The sequence below is a fragment of the Echinops telfairi genome, unplaced genomic scaffold (genome assembly GCF_000313985.2).
Source record: "Echinops telfairi isolate 266 unplaced genomic scaffold, ASM31398v2 ScPeMD7_7458;HRSCAF=8496, whole genome shotgun sequence".
NCBI classification, from domain to species: domain Eukaryota; kingdom Metazoa; phylum Chordata; class Mammalia; order Afrosoricida; family Tenrecidae; genus Echinops; species Echinops telfairi.
The window spans coordinates 48185737-48207196 of record NW_022111358.1 but is presented as its reverse complement, the minus strand read 5'-3'; the positions used below and the strand labels follow the sequence as shown (position 1 = coordinate 48207196).

The 21460-nt window shown below is 60.2% G+C and overlaps 1 protein-coding gene across 1 annotated transcript in view; it reads left to right on the top strand.

Moving 5' to 3' along the window:
* DNAH17 (dynein axonemal heavy chain 17) overlaps window positions 1-21460 on the top strand; it is a 100853-nt gene that overhangs the window by 35486 nt on the left and 43907 nt on the right. The window contains exons 23-41 of the mRNA XM_030888141.2: window positions 3038-3286; window positions 4834-4956; window positions 5892-6239; window positions 6319-6410; window positions 7035-7161; window positions 7370-7522; window positions 9011-9136; window positions 9266-9373; window positions 12483-12614; window positions 12920-13080; window positions 13634-13790; window positions 14739-14843; window positions 17401-17558; window positions 17659-17797; window positions 18030-18257; window positions 18438-18575; window positions 19764-19896; window positions 20381-20508; window positions 21044-21192. Coding sequence (XP_030744001.2) covers window positions 3038-3286; window positions 4834-4956; window positions 5892-6239; window positions 6319-6410; window positions 7035-7161; window positions 7370-7522; window positions 9011-9136; window positions 9266-9373; window positions 12483-12614; window positions 12920-13080; window positions 13634-13790; window positions 14739-14843; window positions 17401-17558; window positions 17659-17797; window positions 18030-18257; window positions 18438-18575; window positions 19764-19896; window positions 20381-20508; window positions 21044-21192 — 2954 coding nt within the window. The remainder of the gene's footprint in view (window positions 1-3037; window positions 3287-4833; window positions 4957-5891; window positions 6240-6318; window positions 6411-7034; window positions 7162-7369; window positions 7523-9010; window positions 9137-9265; window positions 9374-12482; window positions 12615-12919; window positions 13081-13633; window positions 13791-14738; window positions 14844-17400; window positions 17559-17658; window positions 17798-18029; window positions 18258-18437; window positions 18576-19763; window positions 19897-20380; window positions 20509-21043; window positions 21193-21460) is intronic.

Genomic DNA, 21460 nt, shown 5'->3' with positions numbered 1-21460 from the left:
GCTGTTGTACAGAGTCACAGCTGGGTGTTGGCATCGCAGCAGGCAGACAGGTCTTTGCCAACAGCTCCTTGGTGCCCCTGCTGCCCTTCCAGTCACGCCCACCCCCTGGCAACCCACAGCCTGGCCGCCTCCCTCTAATTCCAACATCTCCAGCACCCCTGGACCGGCCGGCCAGGATGAGCCCCTTGCTGCCTGGTGCCCTCTCCAGTGGTCTGGTGCAGGGGCAGAGCACCCTGTTTCTGGCTGAGCAGTAACCCCTGCAGCGGGTTCCCCCTGCGGCAGGTCCCGGGGCTCCAAGGAAGGACTGGAGCAGAAAAGAGCAGTACTGCCGCCAGTATCCCCGGGCAGGCGGGGTGGGGCCTGCGCTCTCACTGTTGGGGACCCCATGCCCATGCCGGGAGCAGGCTGGCTGTGTGATGAGAGTCACGGCCCAGCAACCACACGGTTTGTAGCGCGAGCAGCTGCACCGGCTCCCCCTCTGACCCCGTCAGCACTCAGGGCTGGGACCAGTTTGAGTTTCCGCCTCTAACTTTCCGCTTGCGGTCCCCTCACTACGGAGACCACGCTGGAGCTCTGTCCAGGAGCGTCTTTGCCACCGGTGGTCCCCTTCTGTGGAGGGTCTGTGGGTGGCTCTTCTAAGGGGCGCTCTTGTTCCCTACGGGCGGGGTCAAGGAGAGTTCTTGTCCCAGCCGCTTGTCATCCGCGTGTGTCGTAAAAGCATCACACAAAGCCAAAGCGAACCCACTGCTGGCGGGGCCACGCGGACGCGTGGCGGCCCGGCCTTGAGTCTCCGAGGCTGTGACCCTGTACGGATCCACAACCCATGGTCCTGGAAGCAGAAGTCGGGATCAAACCATGCACGACAGGGCCTCTTTCCCGTGCTGGAAAGCAAGGAGGTTGCCTGAGGACGGAGGCGCGCCTGACCCGGCCACGGTATTTCCAATCGAGGCTGAAAGTCAGGCGTTGGATCAGCAGGAGACTGAGGCATCTGAACTGTGGTGCTGGGGGAGAGCGTGCAAAGTACCGCGGGCGGCCCAAGGAGCCAACACACCCGTCTCAGAAGTACAGCCGGAACGCTCGCTCCGTGGAGGTGAGGGTGGTGAGCGTACTGGTCCCACGTACTTTGGTCATCAGAGAGCAGGCCCCGAAGGAGGTCATCATCACGCTTGGTAAAGAGGAGGAGGGGCGGCAAAGATGAGGAAGCCCCGCAACAAGATGGCCCGACACCGTAGCTGCAGCATGAGGACAGTCGGGGTGGTGCGGGCCGCGGGCCGTGCCACGCTGTTGTGCACACAGCGTCCCTGTGGGTCCAAACCCACTCGAGAAAACTGACAGGAGCAGCCAGCGCCTCTTCCTTCCTCCGAGTGGCTGGTGGGCTTGAACTGCCGACCTTGCAGTTAGCAGCCCAACGCCCTACGCACAGGTCTCCTTTCTCAGAGCCAAAGAATTTACCATCGGCCCTTTCAGCATCGGGGTCTGGTTGTCAAGCTCTCCGGCGTCTCCGCCCTGCCCTGCCCCCCGGTGTTTGCTGCTGGGCAGGTCGGGGTCTTCCCTGAGAGCCCGCTGCGGAGAGGTAGGGTCCACTCGCCCACCTGCTGCCCCCTGGAGCCGGCTGCTGCCACAGGTGCAGGCCTTCCTACCTTCCTTCCCTTGGAGCAGCACGCCGAGTGCTTAACCCCCGCACCACCTGGGGTCCCCGTAGAGAAGACGGCCTCGGAGGAAACCCTGGCGGGGTCATCCCCCACTGGCCCAGGGTCACTGTCGGCATCAGCGTTAGGACGTGGGTGACACTGCCCAGGAGCCAGCGATGAGCCTTGCAGCCAAAATAAACGGCCGATCCTAGGGCTGCCCGCCGCCGCTCCTCAGGAGAAAGACTCATCTTCACTCCCGTGAAGAGTCAGTCTGGGAAAACCCACGGGCAGTTCTGCCTTGGCTGATAGGGTCCTGAGTATGAGCCCCTTCAAAGTCAGCATCTTACAATGTCGTAACGCCCCCTCCGCCCCTCTCCACCCCTCCATCCTGTTCTCACATCACAAGCCCAGGCTACCCCTCCTCCAGGCCCCCTCCGGCTCACAACACCCCCTCCTCACAGCTCCCACCCCCACCCCCAGCAGTGAAGGGACTCGGGTCCCCTGCCTTCTATCAGTCGGCTTCTCTGTGCTGGGAGCAATGTTTCTCTGCATTTATCACCCCTCCCATCCCACCCCCGCTGTCTCCCTGCCCTTTACTTGTTGAGTCCACCCTCTGGGTCCGAGCCCCCCACCCTCACTCCCTGCGGCCTCGCTCACCAAGCCCTCCCAGGAGCCAGGGAACCGGGAGGCACCGCTAGCCCATGTCATCCAATGCTGCTGCCCAGGAGGGACCGGCCCCAGTCAGTGTCCACTGCCCAGCCGCCTCCTGTGACCAAGAGGGGAGAAGCTGGCCTGGTGCCTGGAAGCAAGGCCAACGGGGGGCACTGTGCCAACTGCCCTTGTGCTGTGCATTCTCAGCCACAGGACAGCTCTCGACTTGCCCCACCACCCGCCCCACCCTGTACCAGCCACTCACCCGAGCTCTAGTAGTGGCTCAGATTAGGAGCAGGAAGGGGAGACAGGTCTCTGCAGACCCTTCCCAGAGTGCACCCCACGGGGGAAGCCCTGTGTCCGAACCAGGTGCACATACCTGGGGACAGGTGTGCCCTTACTAGGTGAATAACAAGAAACAGGCAGGTGTGTGTCCTTCCCAGGGCACACCTAGGGGGACATATGTGCCCTTCCCAGTTGCACACCTCAGGGGACAGGTGTGTCCTTCCAGGTGTACACCTAGGGGGTCAGATGTGTCCTTACTAGGTGAATGACACCAGGAAAGGGGCATGTGTACCCTTCCCAGGGTGCACACCTCAGGGGACAGGTGTCCCCTTCCCAGGTGCACACCTCAGGGGACAGGTGTCCCCTTCCCAGGTGCACACCTCGGGACAGGTGTCCCCTTCCCAGGTGCACACCTCGGGACAGGTGCGCCCTTCCCAGGTGCACACCTGAGGAGATGGGTGTCCTTCTAGGTGCACACCAGCATCGACGACTGGAAGACCACCAAGTGGAAGGCCATCAACGTGGAGCAGATGGACATCGACTGCAAGAAGTTTGCCAAGGACGTGCGGTCCCTGGACAAGGAGATGAAGGCCTGGGATGCCTTCGTGGGCCTGGACAACACCGTGAAGAACATGATCACCTCCTTGCGCGCCGTCAGTGAGCTGCAGAACCCCGCCATCCGGGACCGCCACTGGCAGCAGCTTATGACGGCCGCCCAGGTACACTTGCGGCTGGGCGGGGCAGCAGCCAGATGCTGATCTGCCCCACTTGTAGCTACCAACCTGTCCTAACACAGAGCCCGCGTTTCCACTCTGCACTGGGGGCTCCCAGACTACAAAGCCGGTCCTGGTTGCAGGCCGAATGGCCCCTGTTCCTCCATGGCCTCAGATCAGTCCTGGTGGGGCAATGGGCTAATTGCTGGGCTGCTGAGCCACAGCGTCAGCAGTTCGGATCCACCCGTGGGAGAAGAATGAGGCAGCCTGCCCCTGTACAGATCGACAGTCTCAGAGACCCTGGGGGGCAGTTGCACCCTGTTCAACGGGACCCCTATGAGCTGGGATCAATGGATGACAGTGGGCTTGGGGTCCCCCCAGCCTCAGAGGTGCTGAGTTTTGCACCCTTGAATTTCTTGGCAACCCCCCTAGGGTTGGGTAGCGGCTTTGACACCCCCAGAGGGCCAGCAGGATCCCACCCCCTGATGGCAACCAAACCAAAAGCAAACAATGAACATGGGGTTGATGCCGACTCAGTGACCCTGTAGGACAGGGTAGAGCTGCCCCTGCGGGTCTCTGAGACTGTAACTGCTTCACGGGAGTAGAAAGCCTCGTCTTTCTCCCAAAGAGCGGCTGGTGGGTTTGAACCACTCACCTTGCAATTAGCAGCCCAGTGAGTCACCAGGACTCCTTGGCAAAGGGGAGATAATGAGGTTCTGGGGGCAGCTAGTCACTGAGGCTGTGCCCCACCTCCAGGCAAGGACAGTGGACTCGGGGAAATCAAGAAAGAGCGGCCCGAGCTGTGTGGCCACAGGTGTGAGGGGCCTGGGGAGTCACCAGCCAGGGGAGGGTGAGCACTTGAGCGTCCCCTGGAGGCCAGGGGACAGGAGCACATCAGACAGCAGAGGTTCGGGAAGGTGGGCAGAGGGCTGGTGGGAGAGCTAGGAGAGCCTGGGGGAGAGGGGGTACACATGCTAAGGATTTGCAGGCACAGCGCAACCCCCACCCCTAAAAATCTGCCAGGTTCATGGCTGTGGTGTTAGCCCCCTGACTCATGGTCCCCGGCGGGTTTGCAGTGCCTGGTGTGGGAAATAGTTTGCCAGCCCTTTCTTCCTCCACTGTTTACATCTGGACGCGCTGTTGAAACCGGCTCAGTCTCCCAGCAGCATCCAGGCCTCCACTGATGGGACCTGGGGTTGGGGGTAACCCATGAGGCACATCACTTCGAGCAAAGACTCACTGACCACCACCCGCCCGACTGAAGGCCCTGACCCTCACCAGGGCCAGCAAGGCCACTCTCCCTCCTGGCTACGACTCTTTGTGGGTCCAAGTGAAACTGCCTGCCTTAAGGTTTTTAATGATGGTCCCCCCCACCCCCAAAGCAGAGTGCCAGGCCTCTCCTCTGAGGCTCCTCTGGTTGGACTTGAACCTCCCACCTTTTGTTGGGTAGCCAAGTCAGCTCACCATCTGCACCTCCCCGGGAACGAAACACGGGTTCTCCGCACTGACGGGGAGCAGATGACCTGAGGCACGACCCTCCCGCCTCCGCCCAGGTGAAGTTTGAGATGTCAGACAACACCACCCTGGCTGACCTGCTGCAGCTGAACCTGCACAAATACGAGGACGAGGTCCGCAACATCGTGGACAAGGCCGTGAAGGAGTCTGGGATGGAGAAGGTAACCTCGCTTGGACGGACGGATGCCTTCCACGGGGACACCCCTGAGCGTCACCCAGACCACTGGACCAAGTGTGAGGTCTTTCTCCAGGGACTGGTCTTGCCACAGCAAGTCCAAGGCTGTGAGACCAACTCTGGCCATCCTTGCTTCTAAGGAGCGCTCTGGCCACTCTTCCTCCAAGGTGGCTGGTTGGTTCTGACTGTCCGTGCCACATGCAGCCCTCTGAGCCAACACAGTCACTCACTCACACAGTGAGACCATCTGCTCGGTGCTTCCCCCTGCAGGGTGCCTCCACCCCTGACTCCTCGCCCAGTGCTTGGCCTGCAGAGAAGGGGCTGAAGGTGGCCGGGATATGGGGGCGGAGAGGAGGACGACCCTGGGCTCCTTCTAGAGCTGCCAGGGGAACAGAGGCCAGGCGGGGGCAGCTCTAGTCCTGCTGGGCAGCACCTGCAGGCAGTGTCCTTGGGCAGCATTGTGTGTGCCCCTCGAGTGGCTGTTGTGTGAGTCCGGGCTCTACATCGGCTTTCCTGGGACACAATTCACGGGTCCACCGCATCATCCCTGCAAGTGTAGGCGGCTTGGTTTTGGCAGACCACAGACTGGGGTGGCCATCACCACGGTGGGTTCTGCCTGCACCCCTGGCCCTGGGTAACCTCCCCCACCCCCATCTCCCTTGGGTCCCTGGGTGGCCTTTCCAGCATGTCTGATGGGCCTGAGCAGCACGTGGCCCCTGGTGTCTGCCTGCTTCCACAGGGAGTGTTCGCAGGCCGGGCCCCAAGGTGGCCAGAGCGCCTCATCCCAGGACCATCTTCTTGGCTGGATGAGCACCGCGGTGGACAGGGGACCGCTCCGGGCTTCTGGCGACCGAGCGCATGGCCTGGGATGGCCTGGGCCCCCCAGGCAGCTCCAGACACCCATCCCTGTGTCCCCGGCAGGTGCTGAAGGCGCTGGACAGCACCTGGTCCACCATGGAGTTTGAGCACGAGCCGCACCCGCGCACGGGGACCATGCTGCTCAAGTCGGACGAAATGCTGGTGGAGACGCTGGAAGACAACCAGGTGCAGCTGCAGAATCTGATGATGTCCAAGTACCTGTCCCACTTCCTGAAGGAGGTGACCAGCTGGCAGCAGAAGCTGTCTACGGCCGACTCGGTCATCTCCATATGGTTCGAGGTCCAGCGGACCTGGAGCCACCTGGAGAGCATTTTCATCGGCTCCGAGGACATCCGAGCCCAGCTCCCGGAGGACTCGCGGCTATTCGACAGCATCGACGTGGAATTCAAGGTGGGCGCTACCCACTCCCCATGGGGACTGGGGTGGGGGTGCCCTGTGCCCTGGTGACCTCCCCACATTCCCTTCCCAGGCCTTGATGGCAGACGCTGTGAAGACCCCCAACGTGGTAGAAGCAACCAACAAGCCGGGGCTGTACGAAAAGCTCGAGAATATGAAGAAGAGGTGTGGGCCCCCCACCCCCTGGCGGGGAGCCCCCAACTCACTGGCTGGTCCTCGCTTTCCCTGGACGCATACGTGCCCTGGCCCCTCCAGCCACACACACACACACACACACACACACACACACACACAACCATATGACATGCCTGGCATGTGTATGACATGCGGCACAGATATGATATACGTGACACACAACACAGGATGCATGTCATTCGCACATGACACATGATACACTTGTGACACACAGGACACACATGCGATGCACACATGCTCCAGGCGGGGAGTTGACGTGCAAACCCACCCATGCTCCTCTGTGCCGGGGGTGGCCCCTCCCCAAGGTCAGAGCAGGGCTAGGCATGTGGGCCCCTGTGGAGACCTCTGGATACAGCTGGACAGGTCAGCACTCAGCAGAAAGGCTTGGCCATTACCTTCCAAACAGGCAGGCATTGAGCCCTGGCACAGGCAGGCTCCACACCAGCCGACTCCACTCAGTGGCTGGTGTCTTAGGTCAGCGGCAGGCAGGGGTCTGCCAGGGGCTGCAAGCTCAGGGGGGACATAGGGTGGGCCACGGAAGACCCTCTTCCATTGGTGACCCAGCTCCCCCTCCCCTCCCCACCCCGTGCCCAGCCTGGCCGTCTGTGAGAAGGCCTTGGCGGAATACTTGGAGACCAAGAGGCTGGCTTTCCCGAGGTTCTACTTCGTCTCCTCCGCCGACCTCCTGGACATTCTCTCCAATGGAAATGACCCCGTGGAGGTAGGGCCTGAGCGGTCCTCGGGACGAGGCTGCATTGCCCCTGAACCCCAGGCCCCTGCCTCGAGGCATGCCCTGCTGTGAGGGGGGGTGTCCCTCCTGGGCTCTGTGGTGGGGAGGAGACTCCGAGAGTGAGAGGTGCCCCACACTGCCCCCCAGGAGGCCCCCGTCGGTGGGGCTGGCTCCTCAGGCTCTGTCCCCGCTGCCCCAGGTCGGCCGACACCTGTCCAAGCTCTTTGACAGCTTGTGCAAGCTGAAGTTCCGGCTGGATGCCCAGGAGAAGCCCCTGAAGCTGGGTGTGGGCATGTATAGCAAGGAGGATGAATACGTGGACTTTGACCGGGAGTGTGACCTCTCGGGCCAGGTGAGGGGGCCGCCGACCCCGCCCCCATCCCCTGAACCAGCATCATCTTAGAACGGTGGGGGAGAGAGACAGGAGACGGCACCACTGCCAGCCAGCAGGCTTCGTGTGTGCACCTCGGCAGCTAATCAGTCCATCGTTCCCAATTCTTCCATCACCCGAGGAAAGCAGGTGGCATTTTCTCCGGGTTTGTCACTGGGCTGCCAATGACATTTGCCTCCTTTTTTTTTAACCCCTCTATGAACTCTCCGGGAACAGATGGTGCCCCGCTGCCAATACCAGCTGTTTCGGAAGGGGTCACCTTAGAAGGTCCTAAATTGGGTGGGAGGGACGTGTGGAGCCAAGCTGGAAACCATCAAAGGGACCAGGCTCACAGGTGCAAGGAGGCTGCTGGGACCCCACGACGGTAGCCCTCAGCCACCTTTCAGGTCTGGGACTGACCAGAAGACCCAAGCAGCACTGACCAGGACAGAGTCCAGAGGGCGAGGGAAGAAGGGGGCACCGGGGCGGGACAGGATGAGTGCTAGGCCCGGAGGGACAGCAGTGGGCGATTCACACAAAGAGTATGTGGACTGCGGAGTGTGAAACAGAACACCCAGACCCACTGCCGTCCAGGCGCTGCACCCTCAGCCACCGTACAGGACGGTACAACTGCCCCGAGGGGCTCAGGGACTGTGACTCTTTACAGGAACAGAGAGCCCCCTCCGTCTTCTGAGGAGCGGCTGGTGGTTTCGAACTGCCGACTTTGAGTTTAGCAACCCAATTCACAATCACCATGCCAAACCTGATGATGGGGCTTTGTAAGCTTTCACCAAACTCACAATAAAAGGTGAACACAAGCCAGCTTGGGAGGCCCTGAGCAGTGGTGGGCGGTTCAAGCTCCCCCTCCCCCGCCTCGGGCACCAGGGGGGCAGACCTGGGGCGGCCTCACTGCATTGGCACAGAGAACCTGGGGCACTGTGAGGCCCCGACTGTGAGCCCTGGTGGTGCATGGGACTGCCAGCTGCAAGGTAGGCAGTTCAAACCACCAGCTGCTCCTCGGGGGAAAGACTGGGATTTCTAGTCCCGTAAAGAGCTACACAGGGAAACTCACAGGGGCAGGTGGACCCTGGCCTATGAGTCAGGACTGATTGGCAGTAAGGTTTTTGTTTTGTTTTGTTTCAATGTGTGTGTGGTGGGTGGGCATGGGGCAGAGGGAAGGGCATGTCTGGTGACCACAGGCAGCCCTGGTGATGTAGTGGTTACACCTTGGGCTGATAACCAGAGGTCGGCAGTTCAAACCTGCCAGCCCCTCTGAGGGAAAAAGATGGATGGGGCTTTCCATTCCCGTAAAGCGTGAATGTCTCTGAAGCCCACGGGGGCAGTCCCGCCCTGCCTGACAGGACTGCGGTGAGTGAGGGATGACTGTGAGGATCAGTATCTTCTTCCTGTACCTCGGGCTTGGGGGCGGGGCCTGTGTCACAGCTGTGGTCACCCCCACCCCACCCCCAGGTGGAGGTCTGGCTGAACCGCGTGCTGGACCGAATGTGTGCCACGCTGCGCCACGAGATCCCCGAGGCCGTGGTGACCTACGAGGAGAAACCGCGGGAGCAGTGGATCTTTGATTACCCGGCCCAGGTTCGAGCCCACCCTGCTGGGCGGTGGCACCCCCAGCCTGGACCTTGGGCGGGTAGAGCAGGTTGGTGCCCCAGAGGGCCCTTTCCTTGGCAGCTCACCAGAGGCCCCGGGGGCGCTTTCTGTTCTCAGATTGCGCTCACGTGCACGCAGATCTGGTGGACGACTGAGGTGGGCATGGCGTTCGCGAGGCTGGAGGAAGGATATGAAAATGCAATCAAGGATTACAACAAAAAGCAGGTATGGGCTTCCTCGCGTCCGCCAGACCCGGCCCCCCTGCTCATGGCAGAGGGAAGCCCCGCCCTTGTTCTGTGAGAGCCCACGGCTGCAGTCACCGCGTCAGCCCACCTCGTCCATGTGCCCCTCCACGTTTACCAAGCAAGAGGCCCTTCTGGGAGACGCACACGTCCGAGGCGCCTTGTGGCCGCACTTCTCCCAAGACAGACCTGTTGGTTGAGACTGATTAGTTGCTGTCGGACCGGATCCGACTCACGCGACCCTGCTGTACAACGGGAGGAAACACTGCCCGTCCTGGCCCCCCCACAGCCATTGCTAGGTGTGAGCCCACGGGTGCCGCCATGGTGTCAGCCGTCTTAGCAAGGGTCTCCTCTTTTCACCGTCCCCGACTTTTCCTAGCAGGGTGTCCTCTCCCAGGGACTGGTCTCTCCTGTAACAGGACCAAAGAATGGGCCACCTCCTCTCCCACCCTTGCCTCCCGGGGCGGTCTGGCTCTGCTTCCAAGGCAGCTGGGTTGGTTCTGTTGGCGGTCCGCCGAGCTTGCGGTCATCTTCACCAGCGCCGTCCTTCCGATGCACCGGCTCTTCTTTGTCCGACTGTCACAGGCCTAGGAAGCACTGAGAGTACCCTGGCCTGGGTCAGGCCCCCTTCATCCTCCAAGTAACCTCCCTGCCATACAACACCCCAAAGGTGTCTCGTGCAGGAGATTTCCCCGGCGCAGCGCGGCCTTTGACCTCTGACTGCAGTGTCGGTGCGCGTGGGTCAGTAGGTCTGCGGCACATTGGGAGGTGGTGGGTCTTCTCAGGTCTCCCCACCTCCGCGTGCCGATGAGACCTGGGCCAGGCGCACCTCGGTCCTCAACGCGGCATGGTTGCTTCCGGTCACTTTGAAGAGGCCTTTTGCTGCCCGTGTACTTGGGCCAACTGGGAGAGTGCTCTGTTGCGATCCCTGGGGCTTTTCATCGGCTCGTTTTCCGAAGTGGATCTCCAGGCTTTTCTTCCCGGTCTGTTCTTCATCCGGAAGCCCGACCCCGTGGGCAGCCCTGCTGGCATTTAAGATACCGCTGGGCTGGCCGCCATCAGCCCAGCAGCGCGCACACCACCGCGGCACAGCACGTGGTCAGACCCCGACAGGCAGGTGGTAGCTGGTGACTCCTTGGAAGAGTGGTCTCCCGGGAGACTTCACTTCACTCTGATCCGTCGGGAGATAGGAGGCACAGGCCTCCTGGGGTCTTTCCCACAAGATTCTCCGTCATAAATTTAATGAATGTAAACCAGGTCCCTTCCCACTGAGCGGATCCTGATTCTCAGCAACCCCACGAGACAGAGTAGAACCACCCTGATGCGTCTCCAGGACTTTTAAAAGTCTTTATGGGAGGAGACAGCGGATGGGATTGAACTGCTGACGTTCTGGTTAGCAGCCCAGAATGTGACCCACTACATGATCCGGGCTCCTTTCAGGCTGAAGCCAAAAGGCTCATGGCCATTGAGTCTGTTCTGACTCAGAGTGACCCTGCAGGACAGGGTAGAACTGCCCCTGTGGGTTTCTCAGACTGTCACTCTTTGCAGGAGTAGAACACCTCATCTTTCTCTCTCGGAGTAGGTGGTGGCTTTGAACGTCTAACCTTCCAGTTAGCAGCCCAACACATAGCCCACCAGTGCTGCTCAAAGCATGAAAAGCTGCCCATGTGCCCACCATGGTGCCAGCATCTGGTTAAGCAGCCTTCTACCCTGTGGGTCCACATGTATTTTATCTGTAGGGAGAAACCCGAGGCTGTCCTCACAGCTCCCAGCCAGCTGTTTGGTCCCTAGTGGTCATGGGCATTTCGTCCACAGCGAGATGAAGCTGTGTTACAACCCAGCCAGTCCCCTTACTCAAGGTCACCCCCAAACGCTTTTGACTTCCATTTGTTTTTCAAAGCCACTCTGGTTCCCCAGGGTCAGTGGCCGCCCGGTGACATTGACGACAGTCTTTAAGTTGTGGGACTGTGCCTCCCCCTCCTCTGAGCTGTCCCTGCTTCATTAATGCATCTCACTGCACCCCAAGTGGCTGCCCAACTGATGGGAGTCTTAGACTGCTGCTGCCACCGTGGTCCAGTGTGGAGATCCCTTTACAGCAGCACAGTGCCCACGGCAGTCATTCTTTACAAGCCCAAGCTAAACCATCACCAATGTGGGGCACCGGTTTGGTTTAAGGCTTAAAGATGACCTTAGAGCAATCATTGTGTGGGTTCGTCCAGCCTCTATGGATCCAGGAAGTCGGGATTCCGTGAGGATCTTGAAATTCTGTTGGACATTTTTTTAAAATGGTTTTCTTGACCTCTGATGAACATATCATACAATCCAGCCGCCCAGTCATATGAAGAAGGGCTTTGTGATCCCCACAATCCACTTTGGATCATTTTCTTCCTTCTTGTACCCAGTGGTGTTGACTCCCCGTGTCTACCCATCCTCTCCTTCTATGGCCCCAGGTGGCTGCGGATCCAGTTGCCATCCTCATAGATCCACCCACCCACCCTGACTTCTCTGTACAGAAAAACGCACAAAGTGAAGGCCAGAAAAAGAACCAAAAGTGTCCAACAATGACCACTAAGCACAGAGACACCTCATCCAAGACCAAGCAAAGACTTTTAAAATTAGAATAAATTTAAAGTGGGTCCACAGGGAGCCCTAACAACAAGGCGTTACATTCCAGCCTGAGTGCAGCTGATAAAATCCATTGTCCTTTCTCTGATAAGCAGGGATGGCCACATTCCTAGACTATGCTCAGTGGGCATTTGCCCCGTGACTAAATCCACGGGAGGACCCTGCGGATGGATTTGGGGCTCCACCTATCATCCATAGCGTTCCACGAAACGCATGTTCAGAATGTAGGCTCTGGTTACCGTTTCCTCCTCTGAGTTTGGATTTTACTTACAATCCTTGGATCACACCGGCTAGTGTACTTCTTCCATGTGGACTTAGCTGGCTCCTCATTGAGATGGCTGCTTGTTTTGAGACAAGCCTTTAAGATCCCAGACTCCCTTTCTCCTGATAGCCCAGTACCATCTGATCACTTCACCGTCTTCACCTTGTGAGCACGCACACATGCCCTCCCTCCCTCCCTCCCACAGATCAGTCAGCTCAACGTGCTGATCACCCTGCTCATCGGAAACCTCAACCCCGGCGACCGGATGAAGATCATGACCATCTGCACCATCGACGTGCACGCCAGAGACGTGGTGGCCAAGATGATCACCGCCAAGGCACGGGCAGCTGGGGGTGGGGGGTGGGGGTGGACTCCACTGGGGGCCAGGCTACGTCCTCTCCTGGGGAGGCAGCAGGAAGAGCTTTCTCCCAGCTCTGTTGCCGGCAGCACCAGCACCCCCCACCCATCGACCAGACTAGGCCCTGTGGGCAGTGGGCAGTGGTCTGAGGAGGAGGTAGCTGGAGGTGGTTGTCCTTTAGCAAGATTCAGCTAGGATTGGTGATGGGGTTGAAGGTGGGACCTGGGTGGGAAGTACCCCCCCACCCACCAGCCTGGCTGAGAGAGCCCCTCCTGCCCACACAGGTGGAGAGTTCTCAGGCCTTCACCTGGCAGTCACAGCTCCGGCATCGCTGGGATGAAGAGAAGAAACACTGTTTTGCCAACATCTGCGATGCCCAGATCCAGTACTCCTACGAGTACCTGGGCAACACGCCCCGGCTGGTCATCACCCCACTCACCGACAGGTAAGGCTCGCCCACCGCTCTGCCCGGGCACCTTCCTAGCACCACCCAGCGGCCCTGCCCCTGACCAAGCAGTGGTTGAACCCTCAGCTTCAAACCGAATGAACGGTCAGTGGTTCGACTCCACCAGCCGCTTGAGGGAGGAAAGACTCAGCCGCCAGCTCCTACACAGGTGACCAAAGACCAACGAGGAAAGGCCGCTGACCCAAGTTGATCCCGACGCACAGCGGCCTTACAGGGCAGAGCAGGGCTGCCAGCTTCAGAGAGTTCCACAGGCTGTCCACCTTTACCAAAGCAGACAGCCTCGTCTTTCCCCCTTGGAGTTGCTGGGGAGTTCAAACTGCCGACCTTCGGTTAGCAGCCCAGTGCTGAGCCCGCTGCACTGCCAGGGCCCCTTGCTGTGAAGCTGGCAGGCTGGGAAGCCCAGTGGGACCGTCCCACCCTGCCCCTGTGAGTTGGCATTGACTCAACGGCACCAGTCATGCCATCAGAAACCAGTGTGGCGCCAGCAGGCACTGTCCCCCTGGACACAGGCAGTAAGCCGAGGTCCCTGCAGGTGCTATATCACCTTGACGCAGTCCCTGCACCTGATCATGGGCGGAGCCCCCGCCGGCCCAGCTGGCACCGGCAAGACAGAGACCACGAAGGACTTGGGCCGGGCCCTGGGCACCATGGTGTATGTCTTCAACTGCTCGGAGCAGATGGACTACAAGGTGGGTCCAGGCTCCAGGTGTGCTGGGGGGACAAGGTGTGTGCTGGAGCCCTTGGGGTGTTGGGGGGACAAGGTGTGCTCCTGGGAGTGCAGTCCCCAGGACATGGCCACATCAAAAGACAGCATTACCTCCCCCACCCCAGCCCTGAGCATTTGCTCCTGCAGCCTGCTCCAGGAGGGGTGGGCATCCTGTCACCCGAGCGCTGATGGTGGCCACCCCCACTTGCCCACTGGCAGCTCCCTCTCACACTCCCAACCATGCCGCCCTGGGGGGCATGGGGCTCTCAGTCCCGTCTGCCCTCTGAGATGTTGTCAGATGGGAGAGAGGGTGCCCTTGGGGCCTGATGGGCAGGTGAGAGGAACCTGGGTCTACAGGGGGCCCACATCTCTACATCAGAGCTCCCCCTGTCCTGAAGCAGAAGGTTCACCCTGGCCCCCCAGAGAGAGGATCTTGGGTCTGCAGGGGAACCCTACCTCTTCATCTGAGTCCCCCCATCATAAGGTTGAAGGTCCTACATGCCCCCAGTTAACGGAAGCTGGGTCTGCAGGGTCCCCCCACCTCTGCAGCTGAGTCCCCTTGCCCTGAGGGAGAAGGTTCACCCTGGCCCCCAGAGTAGAGACTTGGTCCCTGTGTCCATGCTGATGGCCAAGTGGAGAGTATTGGGGGTGGAGTGGGTGGGTATGAACATCTAGAATAAAGACCCCATTTGGACTTTGTGACACAGAGGGGCCGGCCTGAGGCTCCTCTCGGGTCCGTGGTGGGGTTAGGGTGGGAGGGAGTTGCTATTCCAGTGTCAGGCCCCCCATGCCCCTACAGCATCAGCCCTGCCAGCCCAGGGCCCGTGGTCCCAGATATAAGTGGTCTGGAACGATGGACCCCCGGCTGGTTGCTCCCTACTCCTCACCTTCTCCAACCCTCTCCTCCCCCACCCCCACCCCCACCCCCCAGTCCTGCGGGAACATCTACAAGGGCTTGGCGCAGACAGGAGCCTGGGGCTGCTTTGACGAATTCAATCGCATCTCCGTGGAGGTCCTGTCTGTGATTGCAGTGCAGGTGGGTCCACCCCGCTGCCTAGTGCCCGCCCGCTCCCACCCTCACAGCCCAGGGGGCATGCCACCAGGTGCCCTGCACTTGAGGTTGAGGGAGAGGGATGGAGCTGAGGGAGACCCCGCCCACCAGGCCCCACGGCCCCTCAGGCATACCTGCAGGAACAGGGAGATATTGTACCTGAATACAGGTGAGGAACGAGCCCAAAGGGTGCACTGGGTTAGCCCAAGGGCGGCTAACCCACAAAGCTGGCGGTTCAAAACCTACAGCTGCTCTGTGGAGGAAAGATGAGGCAGCCTGGTATTCGGGGTCCCTCCGTGCCTGAATGAACTGGACAGCAGTAGGTTTGGTTTGGGACACGAGGGGTTTACTGGTGGAGAAGGCAGGTATCAGCTGGGCTGGACATTGGAGAACTCCCAGGAGCTGACCGTCAGCTGGTGCGGCGGCTAGGGAGGAAGGGAAGGGGGGGGAGGAAAGGAGAGAAGAGGAAACAGGGCCAGTGGGTGAGGACCAGCTGGGTGGTGGCTACTGTCACTCCACACCAGCCAAGTAGGGGAGGGCCCAGGTGGGGCAGTGCTGACCAGGGCCAGGGGGACCCTACCCCAGCCCAAGGATGTAGCAGCTTGCTGCCCTCAATATATTAGATAGCCCCTGTTCCAACAGGACACCAGGAGAGGCTTTGGGTGTGTGGGCAGCGCAAATTGTAAGGCATCACCCCGCCCCCGGAGCTCAGCTCTCAGTCACGCCCCAGCCCTGACTCACCATCAGTCAAGCCCTAAAGCCCGCCCACAGCCCAGTCCCCGCCCCGCCCCAGTCCTTGCCGGCCCACCCTTAGCCCCCACTCTCAGCTCCTCCCGGGCCCTTGCTCAGCCTCAGCTTTCAAACCCTGCCCCCAGCCCTCAAGGGTGCCCACCCTTAGCCCCGCCCACCACTCCCTCAGCCCCGCCCATCCCTGGCCCTGCCTTTGGCCCATCCCTGCCCTCCACCATGCCCTCTGCCCCGCCCCAGCCCAAGCCCGCCTAGCCCCTTGCCCCTGGCTGTTAGCCAGAGGACAGTCCAGGCTAGCAGGGGTGAAGCATTTGTGCTGCCAAATGAGAGAAAGGGCAAAGTGGTGTTTGAATAAGGTTTTGAGCCCTGGGCGTCTGCGCGCCCTCCGGTGGTGGTGTGGAGGTTTGCAGCCCCGAATTCAGCAGCCTTCCGTGGTGGCAGGTCAGAAAGGTTGGAAGGTCAAAGGTCAGCTCACTCCCAAGGCCCCCTACCCTGAAGTCAGGAATTAAGCAACTTCCTTTAAGCATCTGTGATGCAGCAGCCACCACCCCCACCCCCCCACTAGACACACACACACACACACACTCTCTCTCTTCACACCCTCGAGTCACATCCACTGGTGGAAGCCAGTGTGCTGTTAGGATGCTGAACAGGTTTCAGCGGTGCTTCCAGCCAAAGCAGACCTGGAAGAGAGAGCTGGCAACCTACCACCCAAACAGCTAGCCCGAGAACCCCCTGGATCGCAGCATCCCATTGTGTATGGGCTTAGGGGGCCGCGCCATGCTGACACCCCACAATCTGGCTGGATCAAGGCACAGACACTTAGTGGGAGGGCACTCGGGAGGTGGGGCAGAGGGGAGGGGCGGAATGTGACTAAAAGGGCAGCAGGAGGGATCCCTGTGACAGCGGTAGAATGTTCTGGATCTGGACAACACCTCTTGGCTGCAACCTGGTGTGGCAGCTGTGTGAGATGGAGGGACTGGGAGGGGCTGGCCAAGGGCCCCGAGAGCCCTCTGTTCCTTCTGTGTCTGCATCTCCGGCGAGCCCAGATGTAAACGATGTCCAGCTCTCGTGGAATCCAGACTCTTCTGGAGCCAGGGAGGCTGGCTGGAACCCTAAAACTATTGCCCTGTGAAAATCTATATGCTTTAAACAATACACACACACACATCTCCTGAGTTTTCTTTAAAACAGAACTGTAGTTTTGCCAAACTGGTACCAAATCTCTGCCTTGAGGCCCGGTGCTCTTTCAGGACTGTCTTTAAGGCAACAGTTCTCAACCTGTGGGTCGAACAACCCTTTCACAGGGGTTGCCCAATTCATAACATAGCAAAATGACAGTTAAGAAGTAGCAACGAAAATAATGTTATGGTTGAGGGTCACCACAGCATGAGGAACTGTATTAAAGGGTCGCAGCATTAGAAAGGTTGAGAGCCACTGCTTTAAGGGTTCAGATGGATCAAATTGACTCAAAAGGTGGGCAAGGAAGCTGAGAGGCCAGTGAGTGTGTTTTGGTTGCACAACCCCGAGAAGTGGTCCAGGCTGAGGGTAAAGTGTAGAGGGGACTCTAAGAGATCGTGGGGGCACGGACTGGGAAGATGGCCGGGTTTCCCTGGGAACAGTCTGCTGGGAGCGTTCCCAGCAGCAACAGGGTGAAGTAAATTGCCGTGAGAAACAGAGGGGGCAGGCGCCCTGTAGGATCGTGGTGGGACACCTCCCCTGGCCACGAAGGCCCTGGCCAGTGGACACCAGTGGTTTTTCACATCCACGGTTCACGTGCGTGCCCACCCTGCAGGTGAAGTGCGTGCAGGACGCCATCCGGGCCAAGAAGAAGACCTTCAGCTTCCTGGGGGAGACCATCAGTCTCATCCCCACGGTGGGCATCTTCATCACCATGAACCCCGGCTACGCGGGGCGCACCGAGCTGCCCGAGAACCTGAAGGCTTTGTTCAGGTGGGTGGCCCAGGAAGCACCTGGGAGGCTTGGTGGTGAAGCGGGATGGGGCCCTGGAGGGTGGGGACACACCCTAACCGGCAGGACCGGTCTCCCCCAGGCCGTGCGCCATGGTGGTCCCTGACTTTGAGCTCATCTGTGAGATCATGCTGGTGGCCGAGGGCTTTCTGGAGGCTCGCCTGCTGGCCCGGAAGTTCATCACACTCTACACCCTGTGCAAAGAGCTGCTATCGAAGCAGGTGGGGGCTCAGGGCGCCAGGCTCCGTGGAGCTGGTGTGAGGGGGCGGAGACCCACGGCGGGTGGGGTCTCAGGCACCCTGGTTCTGCCGAGCTGGGCTGAGAGCTGGAGGTGGGAGGGTCCTCGGGCCCCAGCTTCACAGAGCTACCCTGGACCCTGCCCCTGGCTGACCTGGGCGTGAGGGGGTCCCCTGGGGCCAGTCAGAGGTCTCACTCACATCCCTCGGCGTGCAGGACCACTATGACTGGGGTCTGCGGGCCATCAAGTCGGTGCTGGTGGTGGCTGGATCCCTGAAGAGGGGGGACCCGAGCCGGGCAGAAGACCAGGTGCTCATGCGGGCGCTACGTGATTTCAACATCCCCAAGATTGTGACGGACGACCTGCCCGTCTTCATGGGGCTCATTGGGGACCTCTTCCCCGCCCTGGACGTCCCCCGCAAGCGGGACCTGAACTTCGAGAAGGTGAGCGGCCTCTCCCACAGTGGGTGGGGGTGCCCTAGCTGCTTTCCCAGCAGAAGAGGGTGGGGGCGGCTCCCCTGGCATGCAGGCCTTCGCGGGGCTGGCGGGCGCGCGCTCTGCAGAGCTTGGGAAGGTCCGGCGGGGCGCCCAGGGGCGGCGGCCAGCGTGCGCGCTTGTGCGCAGATCATCAAGCAGAGCGTGCTGGAGCTGAAGCTGCAGGCGGAGGACAGCTTCGTGCTGAAGGTGGTGCAGCTGGAGGAGCTGCTGCAAGTGCGCCACTCGGTGTTCGTCATCGGGAACGCGGGCAGCGGCAAGTCCCAGGTGCGGGGGCCCGCCCGCACCAGCTCCCAGCCCCGGGGACCCCCACCCAGGACACCCTGCGCGTCTGTGCCGCAGCGTCTGTCCGCGCGTCAGCGGAACGGGACCAGCGGGGTTTTCTAAGGCTGGGGGTCAGGCAGTGGCTCCGCAGGCCTTTCTTCTGAGCTGCCTCTAGGTGGAGCCGTTGAGTAGCCGAGCACAAGGGAGACCAGCTACCTTGTAGTGTCTTATATTAATGTTTGCAGCCAAAGATGCGTTGGGTCTTATTTTCAGGGCACAGCTTACTTTTATATGAAGAAGAATATGGTACACATTTACTGTTGAACAACAAAAAAGGAAGTTTATTACCTGTATACGGTACGGTAGTAGTTGTCATCACAAACCAGCATAACCAGACAAACTGAATCCTACAGTATCAAGAATCTCTTGTTACTACCATTATTTCCATGTACAGCAATCTATGGTATATTTACTCGTAATCTATGGTACATTTACTCGTACTTCCTGTCTGCTCTGCTGCGCTGCGGCCAACAGTGAGCTGCACAGCGGCGCCCATCACTATGGTCCAGAGTCCAGAGTTAATAGTAGCTTGGGGGAGGCTTATTATCAGGTAGGCCTTATATTTGGGGAGGTCTTATTTTCGGGGATGCCTTATATTTCAGTGAGAGGCAAAACTGTAAGTAGGTCTTACTTTCAGGGGATGCCTTACTTTCAGGGAAACACGGTAGCTGCCCGTCCCAGTCCCAGGGGTAGTTCCATGCTCCTCCGTAGTTGGGGGTGCAAACCCCTCCACTCCCCACCCAGAAGCAGCTCTGATTGTGGTCGGGGTGGCATGCCAGACACATACACACTCACACGTGTGCACATGCACACACATGGACACATGCACACACGTGTATACATGCGTGCACACAATACACATGCATGCACACACCTGTGGGCACATTACTTGCATGTGTGCACAAGCGTCCACATGTGTGCATGGAGACACAGGCACGCACACACATACTCACATGTGCACCTATGCGGACACACATTCACACGAGGACGTGCACACACACATACATGTCGCACATCATGGTTGCACTCGCTCATGCACTGGTCCCCACAGGCGACCCCGCCTCCCTGGCAGCCCCTCGGGGTGCTGGCTGCCCCCGGCACGGCACCGCTGTATCCTCTCCCTCTGCCCAGGTCCTCAAGTCCCTCAACAAGACCTACCAGAACCTCAAGCGGAGGCCAGTGGCTGTGGACCTGGACCCCAAGGCTGTCACCTGTGATGAGCTTTTTGGCATCATCAACCCAGCCACCAGGGAGTGGAAAGACGGTACCAGGCGGGTGTCCACAGGCTGTGGCGGGTGGAGGTGGGCGTCCAGGGACCATGGAGGACCGGGAGAGTGAGAGTCAATACTGAGGTGGGCATCCAGGATTGTGGGGGATGGGGGAGGGTTCCAGAAGTCATAGGTGTCCAAGGTAGGTGTCCAGGGACTGCAGGTGACTGGGGTGAGCATCCAGGAGCTGTGGGTGACCGGGAAGATGAGAGACAGCTCCAGGGGGGACGTCTGAGGGCTGTGGGTGACCAGGAGCCTAAGAGACAGTACTGAAGCAGGCATCCAGGTGTCATGGGTGGCCAGGAGACAGAGGGACAGCACCTAGGCAGGCGTTTAGGACCCATTGGTGACCAGGAGGGTGAGAGACAGTACCGGGCAGGTGTGCAGGGACTGAGTGACCAGGAGGGTAGCCAACCTGTCAGGGACACCTGGGACGGGTCTGGAGCCTCGGCCCAGCTGTGGACATGCCTCCGTCCACAGGCCTCTTCTCCACCATCATGCGGGACCTGGCCAACATCACCCACGAGGGCCCCAAGTGGATCGTCCTAGATGGGGACATAGACCCCATGTGGATCGAGTCCCTCAACACAGTCATGGACGACAACAAGGTGAAGTCCCAGCCTCCGGTCAGCAGCGGAGCGCTCAACCACTGCAGCAGCAGGGTTCCTTGGGCTGAGGGTGTGGCCAGTGTTGTCCACTGACACGAGGCACAACAAGGGCAGGAGGCAGGCATGGCAGAACTGTCTAGAAGTTTAATACCATGGCCCTCGGTGGGGTGGACGAGGGCACTCGAGAGACCCTAGGAAGCAGGTGTGTGGGCTACACATCAGCAGTTTCTCCCTGTCCCCGGCGGAGTGGAGGTGGGACTGCAGGCAGGATTGTGGGAGCCGGGGCAGGCGGTGGGCAAGCCTGTCGTCACCTGTTGGGCCATGAGGGCTTCCCCTCTCCGTCCTCACCTTCGAGCTCTGAGATAAGACAATGCCGCTGCTACTGGAAGCCACGTTCCCATCACAGGCCCTCACTCTGGTGCCGTTCCACCCTCTCTGATGGTGCCTTCCCCCCAGGCCCTGAACCTGGCCCCTGTCCCCTCTGGTCCTGACCTTGGTGCTCTCCTCCCCCACCCCCGGTGACCACCCCCCCCAGGTCCTGACCCTGGCCAGCAATGAGCGGATCCCCCTGAACCGCACCATGAGGCTGGTGTTTGAGATCAGCCACCTGAGGACAGCCACCCCGGCCACCGTCTCCAGGGCAGGCATCCTGTACATCAACCCCGCAGACCTGGGCTGGAACCCGTGAGTCTGCCCCCACCTACTGGTCCTGAGGCAGCGGGGGTGGGGCAGGTGTGCACCTACAGGCTCCTTCCCATGAGCCCTGAGGATGTCGGCACCAGTCCCCCTCCCTTCCCTTGCCTGCCCGCCCCCATGGGGACCATTGCTCCATCACGTCCACACCCCAGAGGCCTCCCTACCCCAGCTCCCCCATCGGATCCCTGGAGGTCCACAGCTGGCCCCAGGGGAGGTGAACGGAGCCATGCTCACCTGGCGGGTGGGGCACAGGCAT